This window comes from Dermochelys coriacea, chromosome 4 (assembly GCF_009764565.3).
Source record: "Dermochelys coriacea isolate rDerCor1 chromosome 4, rDerCor1.pri.v4, whole genome shotgun sequence".
NCBI classification, from domain to species: domain Eukaryota; kingdom Metazoa; phylum Chordata; order Testudines; family Dermochelyidae; genus Dermochelys; species Dermochelys coriacea.
Genome location: NC_050071.1, coordinates 68,855,055 through 68,875,099, shown reverse-complemented (window position 1 = coordinate 68,875,099; position 20,045 = coordinate 68,855,055). Strand labels below are relative to the sequence as shown.

General features: G+C 37.5%; 1 protein-coding gene across 3 annotated transcripts in view; it reads right to left on the bottom strand.

Moving 5' to 3' along the window:
- KLHL2 (kelch like family member 2) overlaps positions 1–20,045 on the bottom strand; it is a 104,993-nt gene that overhangs the window by 15,713 nt on the left and 69,235 nt on the right. For all 3 annotated transcript variants that reach the window (XM_038400387.2, XM_038400388.2, XM_043513311.1), the window contains exons 6-11: positions 7,844–7,953; positions 6,087–6,203; positions 5,032–5,181; positions 2,048–2,165; positions 1,239–1,436; positions 372–473 (exon numbers count right to left, since the gene is read on the bottom strand). In XM_038400387.2, the coding sequence (XP_038256315.1) occupies positions 372–473; positions 1,239–1,436; positions 2,048–2,165; positions 5,032–5,181; positions 6,087–6,203; positions 7,844–7,953 (795 nt within the window). The remainder of the gene's footprint in view (positions 1–371; positions 474–1,238; positions 1,437–2,047; positions 2,166–5,031; positions 5,182–6,086; positions 6,204–7,843; positions 7,954–20,045) is intronic.

Genomic DNA, 20,045 nt, shown 5'->3' with positions numbered 1-20,045 from the left:
GTGGCAGAAAATAGCATAAATGGTTGTGCTAACCTTTTCCCTACTTGCAGACATCGAGTTTTCCTCTACTTTGTCACTGACTGAATGTGCCACTAATCTATCCTTTTAGTTGAGAATGTCCCATTCCCTACCCTGATTTTTGAACACTAGCAGAGAGAAAAGGCAGAAACTTTCAGAATTGTACTTGTCTTATTCTCAGTTAATAACAAGGACATTTGGATGTTTGCAATCAGTACTAGACTGCTTTGCAATAACCTTCCATTCTATATAATTATTGTACATGTAGTATTTGATTGAGAAAAAAATCTTACAAATGTACAGACAGTGACATAGGCAAACAACTAACATTATCGGATGACATAAAAACTTACCTCCAACAACACCTACACCAACACTACTCCTTCTTGTGTTCATTGGAGCTACATGAAACCATTCATTAGTCTTCATATTATAAGCTTCTACGGATGATAAACCTGTTAAAACAGAACAAAATCTGTGATTGACATCTTCACAGTATCCAGTCTTTAGAAATTCTCTGTGCTAAGATGTGCAGTCAGATTTTTTTCTAAGAACAATTAATGGCTATACATGTGGCCTGGGAAGTATCATTTGGATAGCCGACAACATACTGTGATGTTTGGATAAGGGGTGGTGAATAAAGTCTTTGTAGGGAGTCAGAAAAATTTCTCTCTTTCTTTTTGTAAACAGTGAGCTATTTAGTACAGTCTTCTGCTCACCAACACGTTCAAGTACATATATACACGTGCCCATCGCGCGTGCACACACACACACACACACACACACTTCAGACACCACTAAGAGTTAGGAATAAGTGTGCATATTTGCATTACAGAAAAAAATACAGAGAATCTATTCTAGATGCATACAGGAAAGGGGCTCCTAGGCTCATCTCTTTCATGAGGGAGTTGTCAGAGTATTGTAATAGGACAGTGAGAAGGAATTTGGCTCTGCAGTGGCTCAGATGCTGTTTAGTCCTTTGGACCTGCATTCTAGCAAGTGGGAGTACAGATCATTGCTCCCACTCAGTACACAGTTTGTGCTAGGACCAGCACCTCCCAAGGAATGTTCAACTACACAAAAGGCTACTTGGCTTTCCTGGTCTTTTTCATTTCAAATGCCAGGAACAATATCAAGATGCATAAGTAAATCTGACAGGATTATTTCAATAGTAGCTAGAACTGTAATAACTAACACAGTAATATTTAAAAATAAAATACCTGTACTCCCATCAAATCCTCCTACAGCATACAAGAGTCCATTTAATACAGCAGCTCCCAAGGTGCTTCTCCTATCTTGCATATTAGCAACACTGGTCCATTGGTCCTTCACTGGATCATAGGAATCTACTGTGCGAACTCTTAAAGAGCCGTTGAAACCACCAACAGCAAAAACTAGTCCACCCATGTACACCATGCCTTGAAAAAACAAGAGTTTACTTTCCCTTATCACTGACTTTCTTTTGTACTGTTCTCAGCACATCAGTGTTTAATAAGTAACAATTTATAATATAGATTGCATTATATTACCAGGCTTTTAGTGACACTTTATTCAGTTTAAGCATTAAATTTTATATGACATTAATGCAAAAATGTTCTGCAGGCTGGATTTATCTCTGCTTACAGCTTCTCAGGTATATTACATTAAATGCCATTTTAAACAACAATATTTTTACATCATGGTTCTCTCCATATTCTTTAAACATAAAACTGTAGTATCTGAACATCTCACATACATTAATGGATTTACCCTCAGTATCATTGCGAGTTCCATTTTACAGATTGGAAATTGAAGAACAAAGAGACAAAGACCAAATTTTCAAACTTGGGTGATCTAAAGTTAGGCATTTAAATCCATATTTAAAAAGTAATTTAAGTAAGTGGCCTGAATTTTAGAGGCAATGAGCAGTTGCAGCTCCCACTAAAATCTATGCTCCCCACTTCTCAGGGCATGTAGAATAAGTAAAGAAAGAATAAGCATGGTTTTGAATATTGCTATAGACAGAGCAGTTAGGTTACACATCACATACCTGCTCTACATCTTCTGGACGGCAATTCAGCCACCTGATGCCAGCGCTCTTCTTTAAAGTCATAGCATTCCACGCTACGGATGGCCTTTGGTGCTTGTCCTCCAACCACCATCATTAACTGCAAGGGAATCAACAATATTTACTGCTTATTTGCACATATGGGAATATTTGAAAGACTTTAAAGTGCTAAAGAAAAACATTTCTCTGTACAGCCCATAATCAAAAGATATTTCAGCCAAATATATGCCTAATATCTTACAAGTTAAGAAAAAATACAAAGATTTCTGAAACATGCAATTTGTGATCTTTCCAGCAAAGGTAGTATTTGAGGCAAGGAGACAGAAAGGAATTCTGGCCTTGTTATACATGCTGTATGGGAAAGATTCAGATTGCCGTGGCCACACAGGAATAAAGATAAGATGCAATGGATGTAGTTTAATTAGGCCAGAACTTTAGTCACTTAATATATCTGGAAATAATTCATACAGTACAGGTTATCATTCTTTCCTTAATAGTTTCCACCTATTTTGTAGATCTGCCGTCAGCTTTCCAAGCTGGTTCCAAACTTATTGCTGGGACCTTGCCATGCTCCCCTCATATGAAAGTTAAGAGAGAGTGAGGGGTGGAAAAAGGTGGAGTTGTCTCCCCACTATGCCAGGCATTAGGAGCCACAATCTCCCTTTTCCCAGTTTCCTTAGGTGATGCCTTCCTCTAAATCCATTTCCAACTCCTGTTTATCAGTGAATAAGAACATAAGAACGGCCATAGTGGGTCAGACCAAATGTCCATCTAGCCCAGTATCCTGTCTTCCAACAATGGCAATGCCAAGTGCCCCAGAGGAAATGAACAGAACAGCTAATCATCAAGTGATCCATCCCCTGTTGCCCATTCCCAGCTTCTGGTAAACGGAGGCTAGGGATACCATCCCTGCCAATCCTGGCTAATAGCCATTGATGGATCTATCCTCCATGAATATATCTAATTCTTTTTTGAACCCTGTTCAGAGCCTCTCTGTTACAAATCCTGCACAGGACACCTGCCACCCTGCTATCTACTAAGTTGCAACATCCGGACCTCACCTTACCTACCCCACCAGGTCCCTGACATGCTGCAGGGAAGGTGACAAAAATCCACTCCGTGTTGGCCAATCTGGCAGTGAGGGCAAAATTCCTTACCAATCCCAAAAGAAAAAAGGTTACTAGTGCAATGCCAACAGCAGATCATAAAAATCTGGTTAGATTCTGATCCCAGGGGTGGGAGGGTGAATGATGTGGATTGGTGACTGACGGGAGAGTTCCTTCCAGAGTGCATGGGGTATAAATATCTCCCCTCCGTCCACTGCACATGGTGGGTCAGTGATAAACAGGCAAATGGGAGGTGAGGGGGTCAAGGTAGTAATAAAGACAATCATAAATACGTGGTTATAATGGTCAGAGTAGACACAGTGCAGTAAATGATGCCTGTAATCTAGCCTCAAATTAGAGACTGTTTATAATTTTGGGGTTTAAATTTCTACTGAAATTAAGTACCAATTTACTAGTAAGTATTTATTTAAAATAAAGGAAAACTCCTATTTTGAATATAGCTCCTAATGTCTATGTAGACTCAAATTTCTTGTCGGTTTCTCTCTGGTGAGCAGCACAGGACTGATAACCAGGAGTACTCATATTAATGTTGAAACAAAAGATTGACCAAAATATCTAGAAACCTTACTTTCATAGCATAACTTTACTAAGAATTCTGCTGCCCAAAATTTGTATCTGTTTAAAAAAAATTGAAAAGAGGAAAAAGCGTGTAAATATTGATTATCTTAACACTCAGTGTTACCTACTTAGAAGAAGAGAATGTAATGCTGTTTAAAAAAATCTTCCCAAAGTCTTTCAAGATTTTTCAGGGTAAAATGCTAATGTCAGATATTCAGCATGGTGTTTTACATATTTTTATTACTCTGATACTTAACTAGTGCAAATAATTAGCAAAGTGCATTGTGCAGGTTTAAAGGAGTCCAGAGATGGGTGACAAAAATTATTACATATGAAAAGACTTCAATATCAAGAGAATTTGAAAAGATTTGGACTGTTTAATTTGAAGAGGACATAAATAAGAGTCAACATAGTGGAGGTATGTTAAACAAATAATGAATGATAAAGAATGTGAATTAGGCATGCCTATTTACTTTTTCTCACAGTACAAAAAGAGGCCATTCAATTAAATTCAAAGTAAAAAATTTGTAACTGAAGAAAGCTGCAGGAAGCTCAGGATAGAGATACTCTGGGAACTTCTGGGGGCTGATTCTGCCCTCAAGTGTGAGAATCCAGCTCCTAGAATCTAGATGAAGTCAGTGAGGATTGTGAATGTGCACCAGAGAGCAGAATCTAGCCTTTGATTTGGTCCTCTTGGGGGAAGACTAGTTGTAAAGCTTCACTGAATATGCAAAAGTCAGAGGAATGGCATTGACATCTAGCTCCTATTCTGCCACTGCTGAGTTGGAATAACAGTACTGTGATAAAACTTCTTCTGTATTTTGGTGAAAGAGAAGAGGAGCTTAGGTATTAACACAAGTATTGTTAGTTGAAAACAAATTAGATTATTTAAAATACTCCAGAATTAGACACGACCACATAATTTTATCCAGGCTTACATTCCCCGTCCCCACTGCAGACCCATAACTTTGGTCCCTATGATGCTACGGCAGCACCATAACTTCTGTGGGCTCAAAATGGTACAGTTCTATAACATATTTTCCTTAAAGAGCCAAAACACAGACATTTATGAGTTTTATACTCCATAAAATGTTTCTGTCAGTCAGTTTAGGATCTAAGCTGTTACCATGTTGCACCCTTCTCAATGGTGAACAATTCTAGTAGGAAGACTGTGTAATGGAGAACCCCAATTACAGCCCTGTCCAGTGTTACACTTTCATCCCAGACTTTAGACAAAACTGAATATGAAGAAGACAGCAAGTTAGAAGTTAGAAATCTTACCTTTGGAAGGCTTACAGGTGTTCTCAGTCTGGTTCGAGTACTTTTCATCAATGCTCGTTGCTCAGTTGGCAGTAAGTGATACTTCATAGCTTCAATGAGGTAATCTTTACATGCACTGCTGTTCTTTACCAGCGTCTCCTCTTCAACCCTCTGTGCATTAATGAAAGTTTGACAAAGTCACAGAATTTTAAAGTGAAACACAAATCATAATTCGAACTGAAATAAACCTACATTACAGGCAAAAAAATAAAGCACTGAATTAGTAGATCATACCCCAGTCAGTGAAACGCTGGAAACACCATGATGTTGATATGCCAAGTCCCTAGGAAAAGAATTGGAGAATACAGACCCTTCTAATTATTAAATGGAAGATATAATTTTAGGCAATGGCAAGTGTTCTTAGTCATTTTCCTGATGGTCAAGCAGATTTCTAGCTTTTCCAAATCACAATATAAGAGGCTCAGTTAAAATGAACTATTTGAACAAGAGGATCCCATTAAACAGAAACTCAACACAGAAAAATAGCAAGACACAGAGTGAAGAAATTTAGACGACCAAAGATTATATTTCCAACATAAACAACTTTTAGTTGACCAAGATGCCAATTATCTGCGATAAGCATTCTGACACTAATCAGACCTTATGTTCAAAGTGATAACTGTACAAAATTGGAAAAACTGTGGTATATCTAAACTATATAAAATAGACTTCCTTTGACACTGAATTCTACATATTTAAAAATGATAGAACATTAGCTACAATGTACTAAAACATAAACATTAACTTTTAACCATTAAAATCATGAAAAGAATCACTAACAAAAAATGTGCTATATAAGGGATTACATTACAAAAGGAAGCCCAAATCTAAAATCAGATTAATAATCACTGATTTACAATATGCATTAAGGAAGCATTCATTTGAAACTATTTGTATAGCATTACAATTAGACTAAAACACAATTAAATTACTCTGATGTAAATTAGGCTGCTGACAGACAGGATCATACACAGTGTGTGTAAATTTTTGCTAGAATTCTTTTTGCTTTTGCTTACCTGAACTAAATATTCTCGGGAAAGCAAAGGCAGCCGAACATGTTCCATCAAATGTGCCATTAGCTCCTGCCTCACATCTTTGTCATGGTTTACCCATGATATCACTGCTTCAAAAACCTTGCAGAAAACAAATACATGCCATGAGTCCCCACCTGTTTTACAAATTCATCGATATGAAAGTACAAGTGTGCTCCCAAAGCCAATTTTCACTTGGACTAAAGTTTCTGAAGCATAAAAATAGAAGACCACATAAATTGGCCACTCCAATCCTTTCAACACAGTTGTTTTATATAATATCCCTCTTGGGTATGTGAGCCACTCTCTTTTTGAATACATACGGTACTGGTTCCTCAATGAGAACTCCCAGTGGATTAGGACATCGTCAAATTACTCTCACTATTATGAAAGCTGTCAACAAATCTGTTCTGAACTTTTCCCATAGGAACTAATTTAATTAGTGCTGTAAACTCAATAAAAGCCTGCATCTAAGTAAACGTCTTTCCCCACCCTGCTTTTTCTTAAGGTCCTGAAGTCCAGAACTATCATCCATAACTAATTCCCCTGCATCTTTGCTGGTGTCACCACACTAGTCTCTCACTAAAGTCTATAACCAACCAACTAGGGCAAGGCAAGTGTGATTTCTCTCCCACTACACAATACTTCACTGTTGCTATAAAATCTGCGAATTAAAACTTTGTGTCTTTCTAGAGACAGACATTTATATAGTAAAGTCAAGCACTTCTGTGTGGGAGAGAACTAGACTTTCACAATACCATGGAAATAGCAACATGGCATCAGTTCTAAGAGGGACTGTGCCTCCTATGCTCGCAAAGGCTTTAAAATGTTTTTTAGTTTATATAAAGCACGTGTGACCATTTGGCCATACATCTTGTGTTCAAATATGCTTATATGTGTTAAGTGCGCCTGAACAGGGGGATTCAGATTCCTCTTGGAACAGATTTTATGGGATGGCCACAGCTCTCCTGACAGAGATAAGCACATTTTTAATGGGGAAAAAAAACATTGCATGTATATGTTCAAAATGAAAATATTCGTAAATCAAATTAGTTAGGTATTCGTTAAGGGCCAAGTATTGGTCCCATTGAAATTAGTGGGAGTTCTGCCTTTGACTCCAGTGGAACCAGGACCTAGTTGCAGTGGGAAATCTAAAGATACCTTAAAGCTGTTTTGGTCATACACAGCTATCTAGCAATCGCTTTTGAAGCCTTCCCCCACTTTTTTTTTTTTTTAAATTTGGGATGCTTATCTCTTAAATCTGAAGACCAATCTAGTGTGACAGCTGTCCACTTTGGTACCTCTTACGTTAAAGGAATCAGGTATATAAAGATGCTTCAAAAACACTATTCTGCTAAATTAAAAAGCAAAATTAAAGCAAATCCCAATTTATTGTATGTCCCCATGTTAGCCAATTACTATGTACACATTCCTGCATGTATTAATTGGTTTACCCCAAAGCTGGGAGCTTTTAGTTTTTAGCTGTAGGTCACTGGTTAAATGCATTCTTAGAATCCTTAAGAGCTCAAATCTGTTAAGGGATTAATTTAAAGGTTTAACACCTTGACACCATTTCTGTAAAACTTCCTTAAGTGCAGAAAACACTATGTGTGTGTAAATAATTGAACCATTTTACTGAGGGATTAACAAAAAAATCAATCCAAAAAATTGTGTAAAATCTGGGAAGAATGGACACTTTTTTTTTATCTATTCGAAAGGAAGAAAGGATAGACGTATCTTACCTTCTCCTCTGACGCAATTGTAAGTTTGTCACTGGATATTAAACTGCACACCTGTTCTACGCCAAGGTTGAGGAATTCCTCACTAAGTATGACATCAGAAAAATGCTGTTCTGTTTAGAAAAAAGTTCTCTTTAACATACATCACTGAGCATAGTTTATAAGCAGCAATAAAAGAATAACATGAAAAGCAAGATTGATTTAGCATAGCATACATGGTTAAGTCTATAAACAATATCTTATTTTACAACATTCTCTAGCACCTCAAGTTTTGATCATTGCCTTCACACAAGCAGAGCAGGCAACTTTTATATACATTTTCAAAGAGGCAGAAGTTATTTTTAAAGTTTCATAAAAATAACTTTTCACGTTTTGCAGTAATGACACTAAAAACTTGCATTAGAAGTAATTTTCATAGTGATTAAACAGATTTTTTTCACTTTAAGATATTCTTTGAAAGTCAAGTTAGCACACCACTTGCCTATAGGGAATGCCTTATTTTAAGATTCCTTATTCATATTTTACTAGTTTTATTTTGGAAGGTGTACACCAATGCTTCAAATACAACATGAATATGCATTTATATATTGTTTGGATATATACTTAGAGCCTGTAGTACAATCCTCAACATTAACAGTTATTTTACGCAGTCAGCATTCTAGAAGTTGATCCCAGTGATCTGCATTTGAAGTGCACTTCAGCAAGCATAAATAATTGAAATACTTTACACTTCTTTATTATCTTTCAGAGCATCTCTAGACTCTTAAAAACATTAAATTAAGCACCACAGCAACACCGGAAGCAAATCTTATAACCATTTTACAGATTGTGAACTGAGGCACAAAGAAGGTAAATGACTTCAGCAAGGTCTACAGTAAATCAGTGGCAGAGCCAGACATTTTATTATTTGTAATAGAAGCCTGCCTCTTACTTTAACAATTACAGCATGTTACATCTAAAAGCTTTCAGTTTAAGGGAGTACTTGACTGATGCTGGTTTATTCAGCCTCACTCTGGTCATAACCGTCACCTCTGGGTCTGAAGTGACATGCATGGACTGCTTAAGCAGATGCAGCTTAAGCTGTGTTTCCCTGGAGCTGTAAATCCTGGGAGAGAAAGTTTGGCACACAGAGCACTTACCAAGGATGTAGCACTTTCCTAAACAGAAGAGGCAACAGCTGTGTCCCTCCTGCAGGATTTACACCCTGAGGGTTTGGCCTCTGCCATGAGGTGTGGCGGTTGGTACTAAGTGCCTTGATCCTCTGTATGGGTTAGGGGGCTCAGATTTTTTTAAAATATCCTTTAGAGCAAAGAAGTGTGAAGATGGAATTCTTCACCAAATGGGTTGAAAGAACTGGTTTAGAGTCTCTGAAGAGACTAGCAGAAGTGACATGGTTGCTTATAAATAGGCATAAAAGGTAGCCTCGTGGTTATTAACTGGGATTTTTTTCTCATCACCTATACCTAACAGACAAGAGACAGTTTGATGTTAGGAATTTAAAAATTCGCTTTGAAGTAACAGAAAGTAAAAAGACCAGCCAGGAGTAGACAAAACAGATTAAAACCAAAGTTGTATTTTTTAAAGCCTTTTCCAGTATTATACAATATAGTACTTCAAGCATGACAAACATCTTTATCTGTGGTAGTGTAAGACTAAGAGTTATAAAGAATACTGAAGATTTCTAGGTTGAGAAGCCTGATTTTTCAGTAAAGAAGTAAGTCTTCAGTAACTCCCTATGCTAAAACCTTTTGATGAATATGTAAACAGATTTGAACAAAAACAAGTGAGCATAAAACATAGGAAATGCCATACTGGATCAAGACATCTAGCCCACTATCGTGTCTCTCTGACTGTGGGAGCACCAGATGCTTCAGAGGAAGGTGCAAGAAACCACACAGTAAGAAGACGTGAGATAATCTCTTCTCTTCCACCCCACCACTCCCCACATTTTATGGTCTCACCTAATCCCAATGGTTAGAGACTTGTTTAAATCCAGCAGCATGCGATTTTACTTCCCTTCTATACTCTTTAGCATTGGATAGTCTTGTTATAGTTACGGTTATCATCAATAACAGCATCCAATACCTCTTGGAATCTTCCTAAATTCTTCACCTCAATGACATGCTGGGGCAATGAGTTCTGCAATCTAATTACAAGTTGAGTAAAAAGTATTATCTTTCATCATTTCTGAATTTGCCATCTCTCCATTTCACTGAATGTTCCCTAGTTCTTGTGATATGAGACAAGGAGAATAGACATTCCTGATCTACCTTCTCTATACCATTCATTATTTTATATACTTTTTCATATCTCCTTTTATTCTTCCCCTAAGGTAATCAATCCTAGTATTCTCAGTGTCTCATTGTACCAGTGTTTACATTCCCCTTATCATTCTCATCACCCTTCTCTGAACCTCCTCTAATTCTGCAATAGATTTCTGAGATGGGATGATCAATTACACATTACTCCAGACAGGGCAGTAACATTAATTTATATAACAACATTAAATTGTTATCTCTGAGACATGTTCCTTGCTCAAAAGAGATTGCAATCAGAACAAAAGATATGATACACAGGATGAGAACTCAGGAAATGTTGTCTATGGGAAAAATCAATGTAGGAAGGAATCTCAAGGAAAGAAACAGATTTTAGAAAGCAAAAAGAAAGCAGGTGTTTGAAGAAGTGGAAGACTCTTTAAGCAAAGGGGTTGGCATGAGGTTAGGCACAAAAAGCATAAAACTAAAAATGAGCAGATGAAAGGCACAGCAAAGAAAGGAGAAATGAGAACAAACAACCCACAAGATAGTCAATAGCTACACGGATTCGAGTTCTTGAGTGCTGCTGGTAGCAGAGAAAACGTATGAACCTGCAGCCTGATGCACTAGCGAGAAAGGAGAACTTCAGCACAGAAGGTGGATGTCTGAGTAAATTCTAGTTACCAAAAAAGGCTAAGCTATTATCTACTGCCTTTTTTAGAGTTTGATGGTTACCAAGGAGATCTTGTTAACTGTTTGATACATATCCTGTTAGCAGAAGCCAAGTGAAATTGCAGCTAAATGAATTACTATAATGAGAAACCAAAATAGGGAAGAACATAGTAAGTGAATGGGATCACCTTTAATAGCTCATCAACAATAATTTATCTAAAGATGGTACAGTGTTGAAGGTAGAATACATAACTGCCTTCATACAGTATGTAATGCTTAAGAAACCTCTTGTGTACTGCTACAACCAAATAGTCTGTATGCTTCACATTTACTAACGGAACCACAAGAGGGACAGCAGAATCTTAATTTGAAATGAAGCAAACAAATATTTCCAACCCCATCCATTAAAAAGTAATGATCTGCACCCCAAAAATGTGATTGGATTAAAATTTGTGATTTAAAAAAAAAATGAAGGTTGGGGTCTTTTGATTTTCCTTCTGGCTTTTGAGCCTTTAGGGTTCACATTTTCAAGCTTCTCTCCACAACCATGAGGGCTAGAAAAGCACCTCCCTCAACATAAAAGCTGAAGTTCTCATGTAAGCACATAACTTCAGGATCTGGGGCTTTTTAAACACCAAATATCACAAAACAGGCAATGCAGCTGCAAGAGTTGGCAACACTAGTGGCCCTAATCTTACTTCAAAGTGATATTCTTCACTTCTTGTACCATTGCTGCATGAAACCACAACTTGGCTGTGTTTTGTTTTACTTCTTTCACAGTAAGGTTTACCTTAATCTTCTACTCTTCCAGGTTTCCCAGAAATTCCTGGTTCTAGATAGAGCAGCAGATAGAAATGGCCAGACATTTTCCAATGGAATGTTGTTTCATCTGAAAATGCTGATTTGTTGACACTGAAATGCTCCATAGAGATGTGCTGATTTCAATGAATTTCCATTCAAAAACTGCTCTAGTTTCCTGCCAGCTTCCCCAGCTCTCTGAGCTGCCTGGGAGCCAGCTGGCCCAGTAGCTCCAGGAACGTCGGCTCCCAAGTTCCCAGATCCTCAGCAACCTGCTTGGTGGACTGCCAGATAGCCTGGGCTTCCAGCTCCCTGTCAGCTATCAGGCAGAATTTTGTTTTGAAATTATTAAAATTAAATGTTTAATTTTTTAATGAATTTTCTTCAAATTTCTTAGAATTTTGAAATTTAGGTTTTTATTCCAAATCAGAACAAAAACAAAATCTGAAATACTCTGCAAAATGGAATTGCTGTTCTCCACCCAGGCCTCGTGACAAGTACTCTGCTGATATTCAAAACGATAGCCTCCTCTGAAGTATTCCATTGAACTGGGTTTCTTCAAGAGCTGCCTAAGAACCAGAGAAGACTGGAAGCTGATCAGATCCAGAGAGGAACCAAGAGGAAGAGGAAGAACAAGAAACTTCTAACAGAATGGAGAAGGGTAGCAGCTGAATGATTCGGAGTATAGAAGCCAAAGCTGGAGGGAGTGGAGCAGGGATCAAGGATGGGAAAAGAAAAGACAGAGGAACTGAAGCTGCTACTAGACTCCCGCCTCTTCCTCACATCATCTGCTGCAGATACTGCCATTTGCCCTGCATATTCTATATCCAAGGCAGCAAACAGTTGTCCTGTTACTGTACCAGCCAGAAGCCACAGGGAAGAATGTATGACCTCCTATCCTTAGGAATATGGACATCAGCAATCTCACTTCCCATGAGAGAACTGCATATGAAATCTACACAACAGATTATGCAACAAATATTTGTGTCCATGGATGAATCAAGTATTAATAAATACATTCATGTAAACATAAGGGCAGACCTTCTTGATTTTGTGGTACTTGAATTTTTTTGCTTATGATTTGATTAAATACTTCTCTGTATGTGTATTTCATTTAGTAAAGATTTACCAAAGTTCTCTTGGATGAAAACTGATTGGCAGAATTTCTGTGGGAAGAGCGGTTTGGAGGTTAGCATAGTCCATCTGCTGCTTAGTTTATGAAAATTACTGTCTGTCCCCTAAATTTGTCTCCGTGTGTGACCTGCTGTTCAGGACAACAGATACATCTTCTACCATTAATAGATTTCAACCAATTATGGCTATTTTATATGATTCTGTAGTTGCGTCTTAAAATATATCTCAGAAACTGAAGGCATCAAGCTTATTTAAGATTTTGTAGATCTTCAGGAGACGTCACACAAAGGCTCTTCCCCTCACCTCACGACCCAGCAAACTTGTCAGAAGAGGACTCCTCACATGCTAGGACATACTTCAGTTCTTCCAGAAGCATAACCTCTTAAATCACTAATAACAGTTTGCTTTATATATATTTGCATTAAAAGTTTAAGAAAATGCTATGTTAATGGTTCTCAAACTACGGGATGTACTCCATGCTGGGAATCCAAAGAATTGATCAGGTGAGCACGGGCCAACCTCAATTATTTCCCAGAGCCTCAACTGTCATTTAAAAAGAAGTCTGTAGCGGTTATATGAATAAAGAAAACCTTCAAAATGTGAAATGAATATAGCTGCAATTGTGGTGTCTCACTGTATTTGCAGAGAACATGAAACAATTGCTCAGAGGGCTGAATTATTAATTTCAATAGGTGCTAACTCAGATGTCAATGATTATAGTTGATATCAAAGTTTAAAATATTTAACTACTCAAAGCACGTAGGAAAAAAGATCTACGTAAGTGTTGCTGACAGAGTGTGCATATGTGGGTGAGAAGCGTGCTACACAGAAATTCAAAAAAAGGTTATATTATCCTTTCATATGTTTCATACATCCCTTGCCTGCGACGCTTCCTGCAGCCCTCATTGGCCTGGAACAGCGAACCTCGGCCAGTGGGAGCTGCGATCGGCCGAACCTATGGACGCTGCAGGTAAACAAACTGTCCTGGCCCGCCAGCGGATTTCCATGACGGGCTGCGTGCCAAAGGTTGCCAATCCCTGATATAGATCATTAATTAAATCAATTGAATCACACAGCTCTTTAGCAATCATATAGAGTATCAATGGACTCCTTGCACCCATTGGACTCATCTCTTCTAAAATGAAGATATTGCCAATATCATGGGTAACACCACAGCTTTGATACCTTTGCCTTTTTTCATTTTAATAGAAGACCCTTTTTAAAATATCCTAGATTTGAAGATTAAGCAGTATCTTCAATTCTTAGCATCAGTCACAGCAGATGAAGAGCCAAAACATTGGTGAAAGTTAGTCTTTAAAATAATTATCTGGCTGTTAGGCTATTACCATAAAGGTAATAATGCCATTACTATAAAGGTACAAAAAAGTTTAGGTGATAGCCTAGCTGATGGCCACACACTACTTAAGCAATAATGTAATTTACTTGACTTTTTTATGTTTAAATAACTGTATTCTGGAACACACTACAAAATCATAGCAACAAGGATAAAAGAAGCATAGCAACAGAAATTACTGCTCAAAATAGAATTAGAAAAATGTTTTTGCTAAAAAGATGTCCTTTAAGTGAAGTGTACCAGATTTTACACAAGAACACTCTATTGAGAAATACACGTTTTCAATTCCATTCAGTGATCACGAAAAGTGGCAGATTGAGAGCACAGGAATCTGAAGCGTTTTGACCTAGAGAACTGGTACAAGATAGTATAGCACATGCTGCGACAATACAAGCTTCTCACATTGCCCTTCCAATCCACTTAATCCCTAACCTGGAATGACCACCCTCTTGGTGAGAAAATCATTCAGTCTGAATAGCCATTCACTCCTTGATCAACACTGAAAGAACTAGCTAGCTTCAGGAGAACATCTATTGAAAGCTCCCATCAGATACATTCTTTGATTAGCCAATAGTGCTGTTGAAGTATTTTCTTCATACAAGAGCGATGAGTTGTTTCCACAGTATTTACTCCCTAGCCCAGTGATGGTTATGAGAGTCTGAGTAGGAATATATTCTGGATCTCCAGCATGGCTGTGACCAACTAACGGTCAGATTCTCTACTGGAGAGAAAATTTTGGTGCAACAGATGTTAACTCCAAGTGGTTTATACCTAGGTCAGCTATTTTAAAAGATGCCTCACCATACAAGTCATTGTGTGACTAAAGCAATTTCCTGGGGGTGCCACTCAATTTTAGTCTTGTTGTTAATGTTGACAATTTCTAAAACTATTCTACCTTTCAACCTCATATCTCCTCTGCATTAGATCAGGCAGTGAAAAAACACTTAACCTTAGTGTCTATAATTGTATTATGTTATAAACCATGATAACTGTTAAGCAAGAAATACGATAAGGAGCTTGATATTTCCCATGACAGTAAAGCCGCTGACTGATAGTAGTGTCATTGAACTATTTTATTTTTAATCTGGATAATGGCTCCATTTCCTCTTAAGTGATTTAAAGAAAGGAATGTTAGAAATGCAGAATAACCAAAGGGCATAAGATGAAGAACTGCATTAGCCATTTCACTGCTATCAATGTAGAGTATTTTCAGGCTATAAAAATAATAGTATAAAATTTAAGTGAACTTTCATTTGTTGATACCAAACATTTGAATTTTTATCAGTGTTTAATTCTTACTGTCATTGCTCGTTAGAATAAACTACTACAATGCACAGTTCTGCCACAAATACTGAATAGTTAACATCTTGGGCATTTCTGTGTATGGTTAAACATTTTTCTGGCAGTTAAACAATTAGCAACTTTTTTTGAAATGGCAAAGGCCTGGACTATTTGAACTCATTAACACTGACCAGATCGTATATGAAATAGATCATCACTTCACTCTGCTCCCTATCTTATGCCATATCCCTGCTCCCTTAGAAAAGCAACCACAAAGACTGTGGTTTCTGTAAGGATGGAAGAATAGGCAGCATCTTTCAGGATGGCAAAATAGCTCTGTAAATTGTTTTTGTGAAACACAAAAACAAGATAAGTGCACTTGTTCTTCATTTTATTCTAAATTCTAAGACTTTGACTTCCACAGTTAGCCCATCATAAAAAGAGAACTGAGGATGGACCCAAGGATACTGCTAAGCTTGTGTCTCCCTATGCCAAAATACTATACTATCCATGTCAGGAATAAAATTAGTGTGGGAACTCCCAAGAAATTCTTACAGAACTTGATTATAAAGGACTAATTTTTGAACCACTTGTCATTTTAACAGATTAGTCCTTTAGCAAATTAGTCTGTTGCTTACTGTTTTTTTGGGGGGTATTAGAATGTACAACCCAACAATTATGACCAAGGACGCATGGTATAAAGTAATCTAAATGTAGCATATTAGGAACTTGGATAGCCAATAAATATATTACTTACTCTATGTCCTGGGAAAGCAAGATATATAAATAACTAACATCAGCTTTACAAGTCTGTAATAGAACAGTAACTTCAATGCAGGCTCAAATTATTTGAAGTGGCCTTACCTATAAAAAAGGTGTTTGGTATCCTAGAGTATTCACTGACAAATGCTATTTTATTAATTCCAAAGCCTCACTTCTGTACGCACTTTAAAAGCTATGCATAACCAGTTTTCTCAATGTTCTGAAGGACATAGAAAGACTAATACAATAGCTTCCAATGTGGCTAACATTGTGAAATCTCATTTCGCTGCAGGACAACAAACATGGAGAAATATGCCCATTACCTAGGGATAAGAGGATGGATGAAAATGGCCTAAAAGAAACTGATGTGGCTTTGAATCACTGAGTTATGGTGAAAACATGAGTATTGGCAAAATGAGATAATAAATTTTAATTAACGTACCATACATGTTAAAACAATGTCATGAAAATTCAAAATATTTCTAGTCTGAAGATACTCTTTTATAATTCAATATAATGGAATTAAAATGCTCACTAAAATTTGCACCATTTGGAGCAAAGAAATGGATTGCTTAAAATATAAAGCACCTACATATTTTAACTGTATTTTTCAACAGTTGGTATTTCTTCCTATTGTAGTGCACAAGAGGTGAAAAATAGGGCACAAAAGAGTTTTTGAAAAAAAATTAAAAGTTAGAATTTTGATATGAGACAAAAACAAAAACGAAGTTAATTTGCACTAAACTTTTTGTAAAAGGGCATTCTCAGTGTAATACTCTTCTCACAGTAACATCTTTAGGCAATCAGATCTGCAAACTAATCTGGTTTCTTCACTGAAATACACATGATCAAATCCCAGAACTTTCTGCAACAAAAATCCAAATATTTTGGAGTGGAGCCAGAGTCCATATTTTAAAAGGCCACATATAAGCAATTTCAATTAAAAGAACACTTTATTAGATAAAAACAAAAATACTTCTTTCATGGAATAAAATTAGTTTTTAATTTTTATATTAAAGACAGTAGCTAGGATCTTGCTAAGCATAACAACTGAGTGGTACTAGCTTGATGTTTTCTTTGCATGATTCACAATAATTGATAAGGGCATTATACTTCTTTCATACTGGAGAAATAATATGACTTATTTATCTAAGAAATAGGATCAGCTTCATTTCAACTTATCAGTGAATTAAAATAAAATGTATCAATAGCTTCTCTTGAGGATGTCTCACTACAGAAACATGATGTTTACTAGAGTTTACTAGAGGTGGAAAATACAGGTACATGAACATCTGGATTGGACACTTACAGCTCTAACTATTTCAGTAAACTCTCCAGTTTACACACCGCACTAATTAAGGATGTATATGTCACTGTACATTTTAACAAACTCATGACAAGTGATAAAATCCTGTTTTATATCAAATTTTGCTGTAACTAAGGCAAGATGTTTTGTCTTACGTTGGGCTGAGTCTGCCTGGCAGATGAGGGCAGTGCACATTGGCCAAAAACAAAATGAAGTAGCTGGCTTGTCAGACCTATGCCCTTGGATACATTTCTAGCTTAGCTGAAGAGTAAAATAAAGGTATTTGTGTGTTTCATTTTAAAACCCACTGCACAGACATATCACAACCATCTGGAGTGGACCTAGGAGCTAGTTGAAGAGCCCATTGAGATTCCAAGAAGTTGATGCCAAAAAGGAATCCACATTTATGAAAAAAAGTGGATTTTAAAGTGAAATTTAAAGGAAATGGCAGTGCTTGGATTAGGGAGAGAGGGAGGATGGTTCCAAGCACAACACGAAGAGGAAAATTAATGAGAGTAATTAGAGAGGATATGAAGAAGAGATTGGTCCAGAGCTGTGCTGAATCTTAAAAGTAAGGATGAGATACTTAAACTTGATCCAGAAGGAAAAGGAGATAGTGAAAGTAGTGATGTGGTCTGAGCAGTAAGTAGAGTTTTCAATACAACTGAAAGGGGAGAAGCACAGGCACCAACTCCGTGGGGAGTGGGCACGCTCATGGGAGGGGGCAGAACTGGGAGGGAAGAGATGGGGTGGGATGGGGGTTTGGGGAAGGGGTAGGGTGGGGGCAGAGCCTGGGGCAGAGCAGGGGTGGGAAGAGGCAGGACGGTGGAGGGGGCAGGCGTAAGGGAAAGGGGTGAGTGGGGGCAGGGCCTGGGATAGAACGGGGGCTTAGAGCCTCCCCCCCGGGCCTGGAGGAAGCCAGTGCCTATGGGGAGAAGTGACAGAAGAAGAAGAGCAGAGAAGACGGTTACAGTAGAGAAAATCAATTTACGGAAAGAAGCAACAAAACTCAGCAAGGGCTTGTACATGTGAGGAAGGGAGAAGGGAATTAAAGATGGTAAGTTTATTTACTTGAACGACGAGAAGGATACTGAAATCACCAGCAGTGACAGAAGGTGTGTGGAGGGAAATTTTGGGGTGGGATTTTTTTTATTTATTCTTTTTGGAGTGGAAAGCAACTCAGCTTTGGACACATTGAGCCTGAAATGGAAGTGATACATACAAAAGACACTGAAAAGACAGGAAAAGATTTGTGACTGGAAAGAAGGTGAGAGTTCCAGTAAAGAGATACATTTGGGACATTCTTGTAATTCATGACAACTGTAATATATATAAATACCTAAAACGGCAACGTATATTAGCAGATTTGTCTTATTCTTTGGATATAGTATTTATAGAAGCATACTGATATAACAACATCACAGTAGTCTACTGATGGATGGACTGGAAATTAGCCAGAGATATTTTACTCATTATAGCAATTTTTCATTGATTTCAGCACTGTCTTCAACCTCCAGATCAAGTCTCAGTGCCTGATTGTGCAATACATATTATAAACAAATGATACGACTGTCTCTCCCCCAGCTAGACAGAAATGTTTTATTAAAAATCAGTCTGTTCCATAAATGTATTGTTTCAAGGCAAGTGAGAGCAGCAGAATAAAGACAATGAACCTCAAAAAAGCAGACTTTAATAAACTCAGAGAACTGGAAGGTAAGGATCCCTGGGAAGAAAATCTAAGGGATAAAGGAGGATCAGGAGAGTGGCAGTTTCTCAAGGACACAATATTAAAGGTATAACTGTACATTCTTGATGCAAAGGAAAGACAAGAAGAAGAACAAGAGGCAAAAATGGCTCCATAGGACCTCTTTAATGACCTGAAAATCAAAAAGGAATCCTACAAAAAGTGGAAACATGGACAAATTGCTAAAGAAGAGTACAGGAGACTAGCAAGAGCACTAGGGACAAAATCAGAAAATCTAAGGCAAAAATTAGTTACACCTACCAAGGGACACAAAAGGTAATAAGAATAGGTTCTTTATATAAATAAGGAGCAAGAGAAAGATGAAGAAAAGTGTAGGTTCTCTGCTTAGCAGGGATGAAGAGCTAATAACTGATGACAACTAGAAGACTGCTTAATGCCCATTTTGCTTCAGTCTTCACTAAAAGAACCAAAAGTGTTCATGATGACCAGATACTCAGCAATAAATATTAACAACAAGGGGGAAGGAATGCAAGCTAGAATAGGGAAATAACAGGTTAAAGAAGATTTAAATGGATGTATTCAAATCAGCAGGGCCTGATGAAATTCATCCTAGGGTACTTAAGGATCTAGCAGAAACAATCTTGGAACTGTTAGCAATTATCTTTAAGAACTCATGGAGGACAGGTGAGATCCCAGAGGACTGGAGAAGGGGAAACATAGTAGCTATTTTTTAAAAAGGGAAACAAAGAGGACTCAGAGAACAAAGAGAACTCAGTCAACCTAATTTTGGTATCTAGAAAGATGAATATGTCAAGAACAAAACATGTCAAACTAAACTAATTTCCTTCTTTGACTGGGTTACTGGCTTAGTGGATGCGGGGAAGCAGTAGACATGATATATCTTCATTTTAGTAAGGCTTCTGACACTCCCAGTCTCT